Source organism: Antechinus flavipes, chromosome 2 (genome assembly GCF_016432865.1).
Source record: "Antechinus flavipes isolate AdamAnt ecotype Samford, QLD, Australia chromosome 2, AdamAnt_v2, whole genome shotgun sequence".
In the NCBI taxonomy this organism is placed as follows: domain Eukaryota; kingdom Metazoa; phylum Chordata; class Mammalia; order Dasyuromorphia; family Dasyuridae; genus Antechinus; species Antechinus flavipes.
In genome coordinates, this window is record NC_067399.1 from 41,944,217 (window position 1) to 41,959,417 (window position 15,201).

The 15,201-nt window shown below is 62.6% G+C and overlaps 1 protein-coding gene across 1 annotated transcript in view; it reads left to right on the plus strand.

The window, feature by feature from the left end:
* Positions 1–14,580, plus strand: part of VAC14 (VAC14 component of PIKFYVE complex) — a 99,084-nt gene extending 84,504 nt beyond the window's left edge. Inside the window, exons 15-19 of the mRNA XM_051974609.1 lie at positions 5,993–6,167; positions 7,283–7,401; positions 7,623–7,702; positions 10,067–10,217; positions 13,914–14,580. Of these exons, the coding sequence (XP_051830569.1) occupies positions 5,993–6,167; positions 7,283–7,401; positions 7,623–7,702; positions 10,067–10,217; positions 13,914–14,076 (688 nt within the window). The 3' untranslated portion in view covers positions 14,077–14,580. The remainder of the gene's footprint in view (positions 1–5,992; positions 6,168–7,282; positions 7,402–7,622; positions 7,703–10,066; positions 10,218–13,913) is intronic.
* The last annotated feature ends 621 nt before the right edge of the window (positions 14,581–15,201 follow it).

Consider the following 15,201-nt stretch of genomic DNA (forward strand, 5'->3'; position numbering starts at 1 on the left):
GTTATAAATTCTTCTCTCATATATAAATTTGATACGTAAACTATTCCATGCTTCCAGTATTATTTCTAAACTATATGTCCATTTTATCTCTTATCTTAGTATATGATATGAAATGTTTCTGCCAAACTGCTTTTCAGTTTTCCCATTAATTTTTGTCAAATAGTGAATTCTTGCAAAGATTTTGCTTTTATCAAACATTAGATTACATTGGCCATTACTTACTATGTATTGTTCACCTAGTATACACCACTGATCCACCCTGTCTTACCTATTAGCCAGCACTAGGTTATTTTGATGATTACCACTTTAAACACAGTTTTTGAGATGATATTAATTTCTCTGTTAGTATATACCTTTTGTTCTTCCCGATGAATTTCACTATTATTTTTTGTAGCTCTGAAAAATATTTTTGGTAGTTAGATTAGCAAGGCACTGAATAAATAAAATAATTTAGGTAAAATTATCATTTTTATTATATTGGCTCAGCTTATGCATGAGCGATTAGAATCTTCAAATTGATCAGTTCTGACTTTATTCATGTGAAAATTGTCTTGTCGTGTTCATAATTCCTTAAATATTCCAATTTATCCTGTATATAGCTTGTTTATACATATTTGCTTGTTGTCTTCTCTCTTTGAGGACAGAGACTTTTTGTCTCTTTTCATGTCTCCAGCAATTAGCACTGTGTCTGGTATAGAGTAGGCATTTAATAAATGTTTATTAACTGGTTGCATAAGATGATGGCTGTGGCAGAGGAAAAAAGGGAGTCACATGTGAGATATGTCACTAAAGCAAAATTGACAGGCCCTGGTAATCAATTATGGGAAGGAGGGTGGGAAACGAAAATGAGTCAGCATCAAGAAAGACCTCAGAAGTGTTGGGGAGGTTGGGAAGAGGACAGGGTTTTGGAGGAAAGAATGAGTCCATTTTGGAGATGCTGAATTTCAGGTGTCCAGGAGGCAGTTAGAGATGTGCGTTAGGCAGTCAGACGAGAAGTCGGGGCTGGATGAGTGGATCGGAGAGTCTGCATAGAGACGATCATCGAATCCATGAGAGTCGATGAGATCAGAAGTGAGGGTCCAGAGGCAGAGGGATGAAGGCCCAACTGGAGCCAGGGGAGCAAGCAGGACTTAGAGGAGAAGCAGTCGGACACATGGGGGAGGGCCAGGACCCCCAGGGAGAAGGAAGACAAACACTGTCAGAGGCTGCAGAGGGGCCACAGAGCAAGGCTCCAGGGAAGAACCCTTTGGAGAGCAGCTTTGATCGAAGCCGGACCACAGCGTTTCAGAGACGTGGATGTCCTGCGATCCCGTGGGGGGGAACACCTATCAGCAGGTCAGAGGGAGGAGTAGCCAGAAGCAAGAAAGGCGCGATTGCAGCAAAGTGCCAGGGGACGGCCGCTCCTCGGGCTGCCGAGAGGCAGGCCTTGGCACAGCGAAGGGCCACCTGTTCAGGGGAGATGGTGGCAGAAGGCATCGCGGTTGGGCTTTGGATGGACTTCTGCTCCAGACCTCCTGCCGGCTCTCCCCAGAGGACCAGCCAGGGGGCTGGGCAGGAGGCCAGGTGGCCTGTGCTGGTCACCGATCCCCATAAGGGTGGCTCTAGGGAAAGGAGCAGCTGCTGGGACAGGGATCCTTCTCCCCTTCTCTCTGCCCAGCGTTGCAGCCCACGCCACTCCCTCGGCCCTCTCCTACAGCGTGCAACAAGACCTAGGAAACTAAGACTCCCTCCGTCCTCTTCCTCACCCCCACCCCTGAAACCTTTAAGTGTATTGGCCACTTCGCCTGCTTTAAGCACGATGAATTTTTAAAGCATGAGATGGCAAGACTGCTCTGCCCTCCTTTGCTGAGGATTGACTGAAAGAAAAGGGACTCGAGCGGGAAGAAGAGAACGTGTCCAGAGCTTTTTAGCTTTCTGAACTTCGGATGTGGGGCCTCTCCTCCCTCTAATTTTATCCTTTTTCTGAAAGCTGCTTCCTCTTTAAATTCCTGAAGGATCACAGCTGTTGAGCAGGGATGAAGGAGGTGAAGGGGGGGAGGGGGGCATCCCTCTTCCGGACTGAGTTGTTTAGAGGCTTGTGTGTTTTCCAGCTTCAGAATTAGGTTGTTCTTTGGATTTCTTGGACACAAGACAACAGGTGCTTGCTTGAAAATAGCCTATGTCATGCTAGCCTTGTGCTGCTAAAATAAACACGAACATCCAGGTGTAACTAATTGACCCATCTGTCTTTTCTGCCGTGAAGTTCTAGCCTAGGAAGGAGCAAGAGTAGGGGCTAATTGGACAAGAAGACGGGAAGAGTTCAGCTTGCCCCTCGGGGTTCCACGTAAGGAGGACCCTGTCCCCTAAGCCAACAAGGGCTAGCCAGGGCGTCCTGGGGATCAGGGCCATCCTTGAGTTTCCATTTCCAAACCAAACATTTCCCTCCCCAGTCACCAAACTGAAGGAATACTTCTGGACCTACCTTGGGCCACCCTCACATCCCCAGGTCAGAATTAGCATCCAAGGATAGGGGAAGTAAGAGGAGAGGCACTGGGCCAAGCTGGGGCTGTCCAGAGACAAGGAGGGAAACGTCCTCTGCAGCCTCAAGGAGCCGCCCTTCTAAGGGCTCCCCTCTGCTTTTAGCGGCCCTCTCTCAGAAGGAGAGACTGGGTCAGGAAGGCCTGCCCTCCCCCCTCTCCCACTCCCTCAGCCCAAGGTCGGAAACGGGCCGGGCGAGTGACCGTCACGGGGGCGGGAGGGGGAGACCCCTCTGAGGGGGCCAGGGAAGGTCGAAGCAGCCCGGGGATTGGTGCACCACGGCCGCTGAGACCCCCGGGCCAGGGCTGCCCTGCTCTGTGGGAAGGCGGCGGTTTCGTGGCCTCGCTGGGCCTGTCCACCTGGATGTGCTGTCCTGGGGCATCGGGGAGCGCGTTGTCGCAGTCCAAGCCCTGCAGTCTTAGCACAGGTCCCGGGTGGTGTCGGGCCCCGCTCCCTCCCGTGCCCAAGGGGGGCCCCCCCGTCCACGCTCCTCTCCAAGCGGCTCCTGCCCCGTCTCTTGGCTTCCTTCGGGTCCCAGCAAAGTCCCCCTCTGGGCCCCAATGCCGAGGCCTTCCCCAGGAGGAGCTCCCGTCATCCTCCTACATCTCGGCTCCCCCTTTGTGCCGAGAGCTCCCTGACTGGGAGGACTGTTGGGGCTGGGCTGTGGGGAGGAGGTCCCAGCGGGGAGCCCAGCACCCGGTGCCTGCTGGGCCCAGACCCTGCAGTAACTTGAGGGGGGCTGGCTGTTAAGCCTTCCCTACGCTTTCCTTCAGGTTCCCAGGTTTGTGGGGACAGAGCTGGGCTTAGCGCATGGCTTTCCACCATCTCCCTGATGGCCCCAGGCTTCCCGGGGGCTATGGCCTTCCCCGTGCCCCGAACCCTGCTCGGGCCCTGGTGGGTTGAGCGGGAGGGATCTTTAGACCCCCCCCAAGCTTTGCCCTGCCCCCCCCCCACATCTCTGAGGGGCGGCCATTGGCCATGCGCTCGCCCTCCGGCCTGAGGACCCCCCCAGGTGCTCTCCCCCACACGGTGCAGCTGCTGCGGGCGTCCCAGGACGGGGGCAAGGATGGCACGCTGAGCACCCCGCGCCTCGGGGACGGCTTCAGCTGCAGGCCTTCCGCTGGGGTGGTGGCAGCTGCCCCACACACGTGCTCCGGGCCCCTTGCTCCTGCCAGTTTGGTCCTGGGACTCTGGAGGGGGCTCGTGGCCTGGGAGCACGCCAGGGAAGCTCGGGCCGCCTTCCCGTTGTAGGCCGGGCTCTGCGCTGGCCCTGCCCGGGGCATGTCCTGCTCCAGCGCCCGCCGGGGCTCTCCCTCAGCCGCAGCTACTGGGCACAAGGTGCTCCCCTGGGAGCCGAGCCCGCAGAGTCAGAACAAGGCCCCCGGAGGGGCCGGGAGAGTCGGGGGAGGCCGCCGGCCCCCCTTGGGGGAGTCGGGGGAAGTGAAACAGGTGCTCAGAGTGAGGACAGGAGGCAGCATCCAGGGCAGAAGTGCCAGAAAAAGCAGCGGGGGGAGGGGGGACAGGTGTGGGGATTGGGCACGAGCACCAGGTCCCGCTCTTCACTGCACAGAGGAGCCTGGGGGGGGGGGGGAAGCCTGTGGAAGCTTCGGCTTTCTGGGGGGGGGGGGCGAGAGGCGCAGCCATGGCTCCCTGCGCCCCAAAGGGACGGAGCTGGCTTTGGGAGCCTCGAGGCGCCTGTGCTTGTCCCCCCCCCAGGTGCCGGCGGGCCTTCCGAGTCTGGGACCCTGCCACCCCCCACCCTTGTGCTGTTCTCCTCGTACTTTTGATCTCCCAACGCTTAAGGCAGAAGACTGCTGAGGGCAGCTGAGAATTCGGGGCGGGGGTGGGCTGGGAACCCCTCCTGCTGGTAAAGTCCATTCCCTTGGTCCTCAGTCTCCTCGGTGTTGGGTTTCTCCCCCCTCCTGCTGGATCCGTGGCAGAGGCTTGGGGCGGGGGGAGGGGGTTACCCTGTTTCTCCATGACCAAATGCTCCAGGATTTTCCCAGCGCCACCAGAAGCAAAAAAACAAAACAGAATCTCAGCTAATCAGAACCAGGCGGACGACAAGGCCGGGGCTTGGGTTCCGAGGGGGGTTTGGCAGAGTGGGGGCGGCTCGGCAGCGGGATGGAGGCTGCTTTGAGGGAACGTTTTCTCCATCTGGCCCGGTGTAACGATGAGGGGGAGAAGCCTCCCGGTCTGGGGGGGACACGGCCACTCAGCGGGGTCGCCGTCGGCGCCGAGGCAGCCCCGTTCCCAGCACTGCCCTTCGCGCAGGACTGAGTTTTTGTCTGTGGGGTCAGTGTTGTAGCCTTCCCTAGAGAACTTGGGCACACAGACGGCGGGGCCAGGCCCGCAGAGGTGTTTCTATGGGGGCTTTGGGGGCTGGGATCCCGCGTCCCCTTAAAGAGATCATGCTGAGAGAAGAGCAGCCCCTCACCGGTCCCTTCCTCCACCTTCCCTTCCTCTGGGACTTGGGGACGCGCCTTTTGTAAGCTCCTTGAGGGCAAGCACCCCGCTTGCTTCTAACTGTCCTCATTTAGCATGGTTCCTGGCAAGCCAGCAAATGTTTGATAAATAACGGAAGGCCCCAGTAGAGATAATGACGTGTGCTTTTAAAACTATTCTAACTCCTTTCAGTTTCTCCCCCAGAATTTTCCTCAGGATTCTCTAGATATTCATAGAATCATGTCTTAGGTGCTCAGTTCTTAGGGCTTTATTTTGTCTGGTTTTGTTTTCATTTGTGTCAAAAAAAAAAAAAAAAGTCTTTCCATATTTCTCATGCTCCATGTATTAGTCCATCTTCTTTACCTTTTCCCCCTCATCTCTCTCTCTACAGGGCATCAGTCCTTCTCTGGTTTCCTTTCTGCAACATCTCTTTTGGACACCTCTCTTCTCCACGCTTTTTCCAGTGTCTATTCCCCTCCCGGTCTTGCCTGGCCACTTCAGGCTTAGCTTCCTGTCTTTAGCCCCTTCTCCCAATCTGCACCATAGGAAACCGTCTTCCTTCCCGCAGAGAAGTGCTCCTTCAGATTTAGAGAGTTGTCTCCCCTCTCTCTCTGCTCCCCAGTGGCCGAGCAAGTGAGCCCGAAAGAGCACCCGAGGGTCCCTCTGGAGATTCAGCCCCAGGGACCCCTTGGCTCCGGACTCTTTAACAGCCTCCCACCCAGTCCTTTGTAGCTTCCCTTGGCCCCTGGCTTTTGAGCCTTTGGGGGCTGCCAGGAGTTAATGAGGTCAGGACGTGGGCGTCACACCTCTGGATCCGTAGCAAAGGTGAGATTTGTTGGGAAGAATGGAGCCCAACCTCTTTCTGGATCTTGGCTTGTTTCAACAAGCCCCCTCCGCCAGCACAAGGCCCCGAGACCGGGCTAGAGAAGGCTACCCAGGGAGCTGGGGGCGCTCTGCGGGGATTCCCAGGGTACCGTGCACAGGCCCTCCCCGGTCCCCTAACCCGAGTGTTTGATTCTGTCTCGCGCAGGCAGCTGTGTCTACTGTTGAACGCCGAAAACATCTTCCACTCTATGGCCGACATCCTCCTTCGAGAAGAAGACCTCAAATTTGCCTCGACGATGGTTCACACGCTCAACACTATCTTACTGACCTCCACAGAGCTCTTCCAGCTAAGAAACCAGCTCAAGGACCTGAAGACTCTGGTACTTGCTCCTCCAACACTCCAAGGGTCTCCCTTTGCACGAAGAAGCAGAGAAACCCAATGGCCGGCCCCTCGGCGTAGCCCACTCCCTTTCTACCTCAGCCCCCAAGCACAGAATTTGAATCACTGAAGGGAAGTAGCCAAACGGTCCTCTTAGGAGCTGGTCTCCCCTTGATTTCCGACCTTGTCCTTTCCCAGAACATCTGCCTCATGTCTGAGGGAGGGGTCCCAGCCGCTCAGGGCCGTCCCGGCCCTCGGAACCTCCCGCCTCCCCCTCTCCTTCCCTGTCCGCCCCTGGGTGAGAGGCACCCAGGCTTCCCCTGTAGGCCAGGCTGATACAGAATCTAAAGGTCACGGGGTTTTCTCTGAGGTCCCTGTTGATAGTTGGGTGACTTGGGGGCCACTTTGCCTCCCCGAGTGGAGAGGAACTAATCCATCTCAAAAGCTGGCCCCCGGGGACAGGGCCCGCGGAGTCTCTCTGCCTTCCGTTTGTGAGGGAACGTCCGGGGGGCGTTTGTGTCCCCAACTCTAGGGCTCTTTCCTTTCCCCGGGCCCTCACAGCCCCTCGCCCTTCTCCGCAGCTGGCGCCTCCGGGTGCCTTGTGGCGATGCCCGAGTCGGGCACGGGCAGGAGGGAGCCCCAGACCGCCAAGCTTTCTCCCACAGACCCTTTGGCAGGGTTTAGAATCCATCAAGAGCCTAGTGTCTCTCATCCCATGGTATCGGAGAGGAAGGAGCCCAGGGCCTGTGGAGCAGGGGACTTAATTTGGGGGGACCCCCGGAGAGGTCGGGTCTTTGTGTGGGCCCAGAGTCCGAAACACGCAAAGCTGGCATCAGGCTCGGGGATCGAGAGGCCGTGGGGGAGCCCGATGGCCCAGGGGCACCGGGGCCTCGAGTCGCTCAGGCCCGCGGGGAGTAAACAAGTCCGCAGCCGGACCCTGCCGGCCCTTCTGGGGAGGGGCTGGCCTCTCCGGGGCTATTTCCAGACACACGTTCTCCCTCGGGGCAGAGGCTCCTCTCCGTGGGCGGGGGCTGGGGACAGGGGCCAGCCCCTCCCGGAGCCCAGGCCCAGGGGGCCCCAGGCCGGCCCCCGCTCACCCCCGGTCTCTCCTCCCAGGAGAGCCAGAGCCTGTTCTGCTGCCTGTACCGCTCCTGGTGCCACAACCCCGTCACCACCGTGTCCCTCTGCTTCCTCACCCAGAACTACCGGCACGCCTACGACCTCATCCAGAAGTTGTATCCTTTCCCGCGGGGGCCGGGGCGGGGGGCGGGGGGCGCTGGCCCGCTCCCCAGTGAGAAAAAGTCCGTTCCCACGTATGTGCGACCTGACTACACCTGGAACCGGGCCCGGCCGGGCCAGGGAGCGGGGCTCTGTTCTGCTTCCCGGGGGGCGGGGCAGGATGGCCGCCCGGCAAACGCCTTCTGAGTGGGCCCTCCTTCCTTGACTGAGCGTCCAGCGGCGATCTGGAGGTCACTGTGGACTTCCTCACCGAAGTGGACAAGCTGGTGCAACTGATCGAGTGCCCCATTTTCACATGTAAGTGCGTCAGAACACGGAGTGTGTGTGTGCACATGTATGTGTGTGCATGTATGTGTGTGCGTGTCAGAGCGTGTGTGTGTGTGTGCCCGTGCCTTCCTGGAGGCCCCACCGGCGTCCGACCCACAGCTCTGGCCCCACGAGCGAGTGGAGCAGAAGTGACGTGTGTCTCTGCCGGGGCCGGCCGGGCCTGGGCAGAGCCGCCAGCTGGGGGGTCCGAGAAGGGGGACGGAGCCGGGGGCTGCAGCTGAGGGGAGGGGAGGCCGGGCCTGGGAGCTCGGGGAGCCTGGGCGCCCTCCCGGCCTGTGTCAGTCCTGAGGTCCGGCCCCTGGGCTCCGCGGCCCTGTGGCCCCCCCGCCCCCGCCAGCTGTGGAGCAGCCGCCATCGGGGTCTCTGCACCTTCTCTGTCCCCAACGTTCTGTGTTCTTGGTACGAACAGGGCCCCCTCCCCCCCGTGAGAGCCCCGGGAGCAGAGAACGGAGCCCCCATCGCCTCTCCGTAAGGGGAGCAGAGCGGAGCACTGGGGATCACCGCGTGGGCGAGGGAGCGGCGGCCCGTGCTCCCAAGGAGTCGGCTGGCCGCCCCTGCGGCCCCGGAGCAGTGGGGGGCCGGCTTCCATCATCGGTGCCCGGACCCCTCCCCAGGGGCGTGATCTCTTCCCTTCTGGCCTTTTACCGGGGATAGCAGCCCCCAAGGCTCAGGCTCGATCCAGCCCCCGAGACCAGAGTCAGGGAGGGCCCCACCGGTCCCGGGGGAGCACAAGGGAAGCCGCTCTTGGCCGTCCGCGTGGTGGCCAGGGGAGCGGCCGTCTGCTCTGGAGGCACCTCTGAGGAAGGAAGGCCCCGAGTGCGAGCTCCCCGGGACCGGCCCAGCTGGGCCAAGGAGACGGAGCCCCCCGGCCCCTCCCCGCGGCGAGAGCCTGGCGTTCCCTGGGGGGCACCGACTGTGGTTTGCTGCCAGTGGAGGATTAGGGCTTCCCTCAGAGAAGGGGGGCTGTTTCACAGGCTTTAACTTTAAGGATGCTCTGCCCGCCCGGGCGCTCCCTCCTCCGTGGGTAAGAAGAGGCCCTTGTCCTCAGGAGCTCCGGGCGGCTGTCGCCCCCCCTCGGAGGGGACCCAGAGCGCCCACCTCAGGGGAGCCTCGCGCTCCCCGCCCGGAAGGGGGCGTCACAGCCCCACCAGCTCAGGGGGAGTCTCCCCGCCGGGGCAGTCTGGGGGCAGCGTCTCGGAGTCCAGCTCAGCCTGCTCTCCCGAAGCGCCCGCCGGCTTCCTCTGCGCTTGGAGGCCAGATGCGCCGGCGTGCGTGTGTACGTGTGTGCACGTGTGAGTGTGCGCATGTGTGCATGTGCACGTGTTGTGTGCGAGTGTGTGCGCACATGTGTGTGCAAGTGCGTGTGCATGTGTGTGTGCATGTGTGTGTGCGAGTGGTGTGCATGCATGCGAGTGTGTGTGCGAGTGTGTGTGTGCATGTGTGTGTGCGCGTGTGTGTGTGCATGTGTGTGTGCCTGTGCGAGTGCGCGTGTGTGTGCATGCGAGTGTGTGTGCACGTGTGTGTGTGCATTGCATGTGTGTGTGTGCATGTGCGTGTGTGCATGTGTGTGTGTGTGCATGTGCGTGTGTGCGTGTGTGTGCGTGCGAGCGTGTGTATGTGCGTGTGTGTGTGTGCATGTGTGTGTGTGTGCATTTGTGTGTGTGTGTGTGTGCACGCGTAGCCAAATATGAGGGCATTTTTCCCGTTCTCCCTCCCTCCACGCTGCCCTAATCCGTGCATTTCTCCCCAGATTGCCCTATTTATAGCTGCCTGCCGGCACGTGCAGCGGCAGACACGGGATCTGGTGCAGGCGTCAGACCCTTGGGGGGGGGCACCTGGGCGAGGGGCGCATCGGCAGGTGAGCCCGCCCCGCGGTGGGGCCAGGGCACAGGGGCCGGCTCCCCTCCTGCGTGTGCTGCCGGGCTCGGGCTCCTGCTTCTTTCTGTAAAAGGTGAAAGTCGCAGAGGCCGCGGCCTCTCCTGTCGGCCCTTCCTGGGGGTGAGGGTCCAAGGCTAGAAAGAAAGAGGGTCTTTGGGATGGGGAGGGGTAGAGCCTCCCTTTTATTCTTGTGTGTGTGTGTGTGTGTGTGAGTGAGAAAGAGAAAGAGGGAGGAGAAAGGGAGGGGAGAGGGGAGAAAAAGGGAGGGAGGGCGGGAGGGGGGCTGTTCTCCCGCTGAGGAGGGCTCGGCCGCAGGGAGAGCCTGGGTGAGGTGAGCCCAGCGGGGGCGGCCCCCGGCCTCTCGGGCTCCTCCGCTGCCGACCGAAGGGCTTGGGCCTCGGGGCCGGGGCCGGGGCGGCCGCCTCGACTTTCAGTGAGACCCCCGTCTCTCCCCAGACCTGCGCCTGCAGCTGCTGGACGTGAAGAACAACCCCTACCTGATCAAGGCCCTGTACGGGCTGCTCATGCTTCTCCCCCAGAGCAGTGCCTTCCAGCTCCTGTCCCACCGCCTGCAGTGCGTGCCCAACCCGGAGCTCATGCAGACCGAGTAAGTGCCCGGCGCCCGCTGGGACCCGAGGCCCCCGGGTGTTGGCACGTAACCCCCTCCCCCCGTCTGCGATGTGGCCCACAGCAAGGTCAGAGGGTCTCCCTGCCAGCCCCAGGCCCACCTCCCAGGACAGTCCCACAGAAGTGGGCCGGGGGCCGGGGAGGGGCCCTGTCCCAAGCAGGCCCAGCGGTCCCGGGGCTCGGGGAGGCGGGGCCCCGGGAGTCCGTCCCGGGCGCTGGGAACCCGTTGGGTTTTGTCTATATTTGGTAACCCTCGGAGGGCTCTGCCTCATCCACAGGCATTTGGCATCCGAGATGGAAAATTTCACTTGTCAGGTCACCATGGTAACAAGCCGAGCCAGGGAGAAGATTTACACTGAATGGCGGGAGCCCGGCTCAGTCCCATGCCCCCGTTTGTTTGGAATCCCTCTCCCCACCCCCACTGCGGGGGCCTCAGCCAGCCCCGAGGGCCCTGCTCCGGGCCCGCGGAGGGATGGGAGGGTCTGCGCTCCAGGCACTGCGGGGGCGCCGGGGCCCAGCTGGACGTGCCGGGGAGCCCGGGCCCGAGGAAGGCGGGCTCCTGACCTTTCTCCTTCCCAGCCCCTTTCCTAGAGAGACTCAAGGGCACTGCCGGGCCTGCCAGCCCTCCTCCCTCGCCCACGTGGGCCACGAGGGCCGGCCGGCCTGCCGAACCGAGCCGGGGCAGCCCGTCTCCCGCTGACCGCCAGCCCCAGAGAGGGACGGAGACCCCCGCTGGACTCTGCCCGGCGGCTTCTGCTTTGCTGGGCCGAGGCACTGAGGGTTGCCACACGTCCAGCCCCCAAAAAACAAACGTAGCAGAGGCTTGGTCCCCGGCCTTGGGAAAGAGAGGGGGCATTGAATGAGGAGAGACAGGGAGGGAGCCCCTCCCCCCTGGGCCCCGCGGAGCTGTCAGCCCGAGGCCTGATTAGCGGTGACCTACATTCCCTCACAGCCGCGTGGCCGCCCCCTCCCCGGCCCGGCGTTGTCCCGGCATCGCTCGTGGGGGCCGGGCCCCAAGCTTCCCTGCTCTGGGGAGAGCGCGGCCCCCGGGGCTCTTTCTGTGCTCAGGGACACAGCTTTCCGAGACCCCGGGGCTGAAGGAGGACAGACCCTCACCAGCTTGGTGTTGGCCCCCCAGGCAGGGCCCCTCCCCCGGAAAAGGTTTCGGGTTAAGACTGGGAGCAGGAGGCCTGGCCGGAGGCCGATCTGTGCGCGGGGCTGCGAGGTGACCGTCCGAGGTGGGGAGAGGTCAGGGGGAAGGAATGTCTGAGTCATCTGCTTTGTGCCGGGCGCCGCGCCAGGGGCTGGGGATACAGAGCAAGCGAGCGAGGGTCCCCGCTCTCTGAGCACTCGGCACCTGGGAGGGCCACCAGCCGCCGTCAGCGCGGGGCGGGGGGTGATCCTCCAGGGAGGAGCCCGGAGTCGGGGGGCGAAGGGTCTTGGGAAGGCCTGCCCCCCATGCCCGGCTTTGGCCAAGAGGAGCCTGCCTTTCTGTGGCGGTTGGGCTCTCTGGGGCACTGGCCCCGGACTCGAGACCCTCCTCTAGTCCTGGCCCCAGGGGCGTCACTGGCCCGGCTCTGCCCTTCCACAGCTAGAGTCTGCTTTGACCTTGGCCTTTGGCAGAAATATAAGGGGGACGGGAGGAGCGCAAAGGGGTCTCAGGGCAGCCGGGCCGGGCGTCCAGCTGCAGGGCGAGGGGGAGCGGGGACAGCTGAGCTGCTTTCAGAGACACTTGCTGGTCCCCAATGCCATCTTCTCGGGAGTGACCTTGTCATCCGGGAACGTGGTCCTGAGAGCTCGGGCCTCTGCCCACGGAGGCCCGGACTGAACTGCTCTGGAGGGGACACCTCCCAGTGGCTCCTCCGGGAAAACAAGCCTTGCTGGGAGGAGCCTCGGGGGTCCCCACCTCTGCCCCCCCAGCTGGGCCAGAGAGCCCCGGGAGGCGAGAGCAGGCAGCCCCTGCCGGGGTCCGGCCAGCCTCTGGCCGTCGCCTGCCATTAGCCCCCATGTGCTCCCGTCTCCCTGGGAGCCTCCCCTTGTTTTCCTTCTGCTCGTGAAGCCCTTGGGGTGCGGGGAAGGATTCGGCGGCCGGTGGGTGCATGTCTGGGCGTCGTGGGGCGTGGGTAAGCGCTTGTCCAGGACACCGAGGCGGCCACCGGTGCGGGTGGGAGAGAGCTGGGGGAGGAGCCGCGAGCTCCCGTCTGCCTCGGGGGACAGTAACGCACCCCCTGCCGTGGCGAGCAATGGCCGCCCCCCCCAGAAACACCAGGGGGCCTTGGGGCGCCCAGCCCCTGTTTTCGGGGAGATCCGAGCCTCCCTCGGGAGGGGGACGGCCCTGGGAGGCTCCCGGCTCCGACCCAGGCTTGGTTCTCCCAGGGGCCTCAGCAGGGCCTTCCCGGGGAACACGGGCTTCCCTTCCCATGGCCCTGGGCCGACCCAGCCAGCTCGGGGAGGGGTCCCCCCAGGGCCGGTCTGGAACCCGGAAGCTGCGAGGCTGCGGTGTCCCCGGGCCCAGCTGCCTCCCAGCCTCGCGGGCCTGCATGGGAGGGGGAGCCGGGTCCCAAGGGCTGGGGCCGCGCTGTCCCCCCGGGGAGGGGGAGGGGAGGGCAGAGCTGTGGTTTTGCTTCTTGCTGAAACCAAAAATGTGAAATATTCTGTTAGAATCTCAGCAAAAGGAATCAAAGTGCCGCCGCGGGGGCGGGGGCTTCGGCAGAGGGCGCTTTGGCCAGGAGCCCGAGGCCCGTTGGGGCTCCTGGGCACGGGACTCCTTGGGGGGTAGGGGAATTAAGGCGAGGGGCACTAGGGAGGCAGAGGGTGGCGTGGCCACCAGACGGCCGGGGCAGGGCTGGGCCGGGCTTCTCACCCACCGCCAGCGTCCTCGGCTGCCCCGGACCCACCACCTCCAACCTTCCCGGCCAGCCCGGCCCTGGGACCCCAGCGGCCCCTTGGCCAGCTACTAGCTCAGCTGTCATTCCGGTCCCCCTCCCCCCCAGGGAGAACTCATAAACAGGAAATGCTTCCCGGTGGTGGCTGCTCTGGCCTGTCTCCAGTCCCACCCCCACCCCTCACCCCGGGGCCACATGGCTGGGGGCCAGGAGCCAAGATGGACCTCCCGGGCATTCCCCAGCACTGGCTCCCAACTCTGGGGCCACGGTGGTCGCTGGCCCCCCCCCAGCCCTCTGTAAGCTGGGAGACCCCCCGAGAGCCCCGCTGGGGACCCACTCTCTCTGCTTCCGTTCCTCACCTGAAAAATGGGCTGGAGCAGGAGGCGGCGGACCAGGTCGGAGGGGTCACGGCACGGTGACTGAGCGACAGCGGCCCCCGAGTCGGGGACCTCCAGTCCTTGTCTCAGACTTTCCTGATAGGCCGTCACCCCTCCCCTCCATCAGGCCGCCCAGCCGTGCCGGGGGGGACCGTGGCCCACTCTGTGCTCAGGGAAGTCGAGCCCTTTGCACACCTCCCCCAGGCCCTAGCGGGATGGCTGTGACCCCCGCACTGCGTGCGCTCTCCCTGCAGAGTCCGCCGGCGTGCCGGGTGGCTTTTAATGCCAGCTCGGGCCCGGGTCGCTGCGCCTGACCCAGTCCCTGCCCTCAGAGCTTCTGCCATTGCCCCGGGCCCGGGTCTCCCGAGGGAGCCGCTCCCCTCCCTCACGCGGGCCCTTCTCGTGTCTCCTCAGGGATAGTGTGAAGACGGCCCCCAGCTCCCGGAAGGCGGACGCCCCCAGCATCGACTACGTGGAGCTCCTGCAGCACTTTGAGAGGGTCCAGAACAAGCACCTGGAGATGAGACACCAGCGGAGCGGGCGTGGGGACCAGCTGGACCGCAGGATCGTTCTCTGAGCCCTTGGCACCCACAGCTTGGGGCAGAGGACCACTTGTGGCCTTCACCAAGTCCTCCCCGGGACCCTAGCGGGGAGCTGGGCGGGTGTGGCCAGGCCGCCCCCCAGCCAAATAGGAAGCCCGTTCCAGGGCACAGGAAGCATCGCCTGCCCCTGCTGCCCGCTTCTCTGCCCCATGCCCGGGGGGACCGGGCTGGCTGCGGCTCCCCGGCCCTTCCCGGCTGGGCTGGAGCAGCGGCGGCTCCCTGTGGGCGGCCTGAGATGTGCCCCTCCACTCAGAAGTACCCCCACCCGCAATCAGCCTCTTTGTGACCAGCCCCTTGGGCTTGGATCGAGAGCAGGGCTCGGCCGCCCCTCCCCGAAGCCCCGATCTCCGGCATGTAGGTGTCTCTGCACACGTGTATGTATATATTCTGGCTCCGATCTCGTCTCCACCTGGGCCACGGAGGTTTGTATGGAATGATGGAGATCTCCCCCCAAAATAAAGGAATGACGCTAAATTCTATGCTCCCAGACTCGGGCTGTTTATTGTTTGGAAGCTCCCTGACACCCCGTGGGTTCTTCAGCACTCGCCGTCCTTTCGGCCCCAACGCACGACACCAAACGAGACGGTCTCAGTGAGCCAGGCTCCCCCCGGCCCCCAGGAGGGCCCATGAATGCCGGGGGGGGGGGGGGACCTCCTGCCAAAGGCCTCCTAATTCCCAACAGAACCAGTTGTTATTTTAAAGATCACTTCAAAAGGCAATTGGAACGTGATTTATTTCCCTGCCACAGTGTGGCTGTGGTGTCAGGACTGAGGGAAGGCCCCTCTGGCAGAGGCTCTCCGAGGGCCCGAGGGGAAACTGAGGCAGGCAGGGTCCCATGGAGGAAAGCTGGGAGAGCCCCCTCCCCAGCTCCCCGGGGATCCAGGGGGAAGGCACCAGGCGACACCCCTGGGGGCGCTGGCCTGGTCTCCCCAGTGCTCCACACTAGCTGACTTGGGTGGAACTAAGTTCCTGGAGTGGTTCTGGCTGGGTCAGTAACAGGACACCGAGTCCCTCCCATGTGCCAGAGAGATGGGATCTGTGACTGCCTCAGGGAGCTCCGGGAGGAGGAAGTGACACCTCCTCTGTAACTCAGAGGCTCA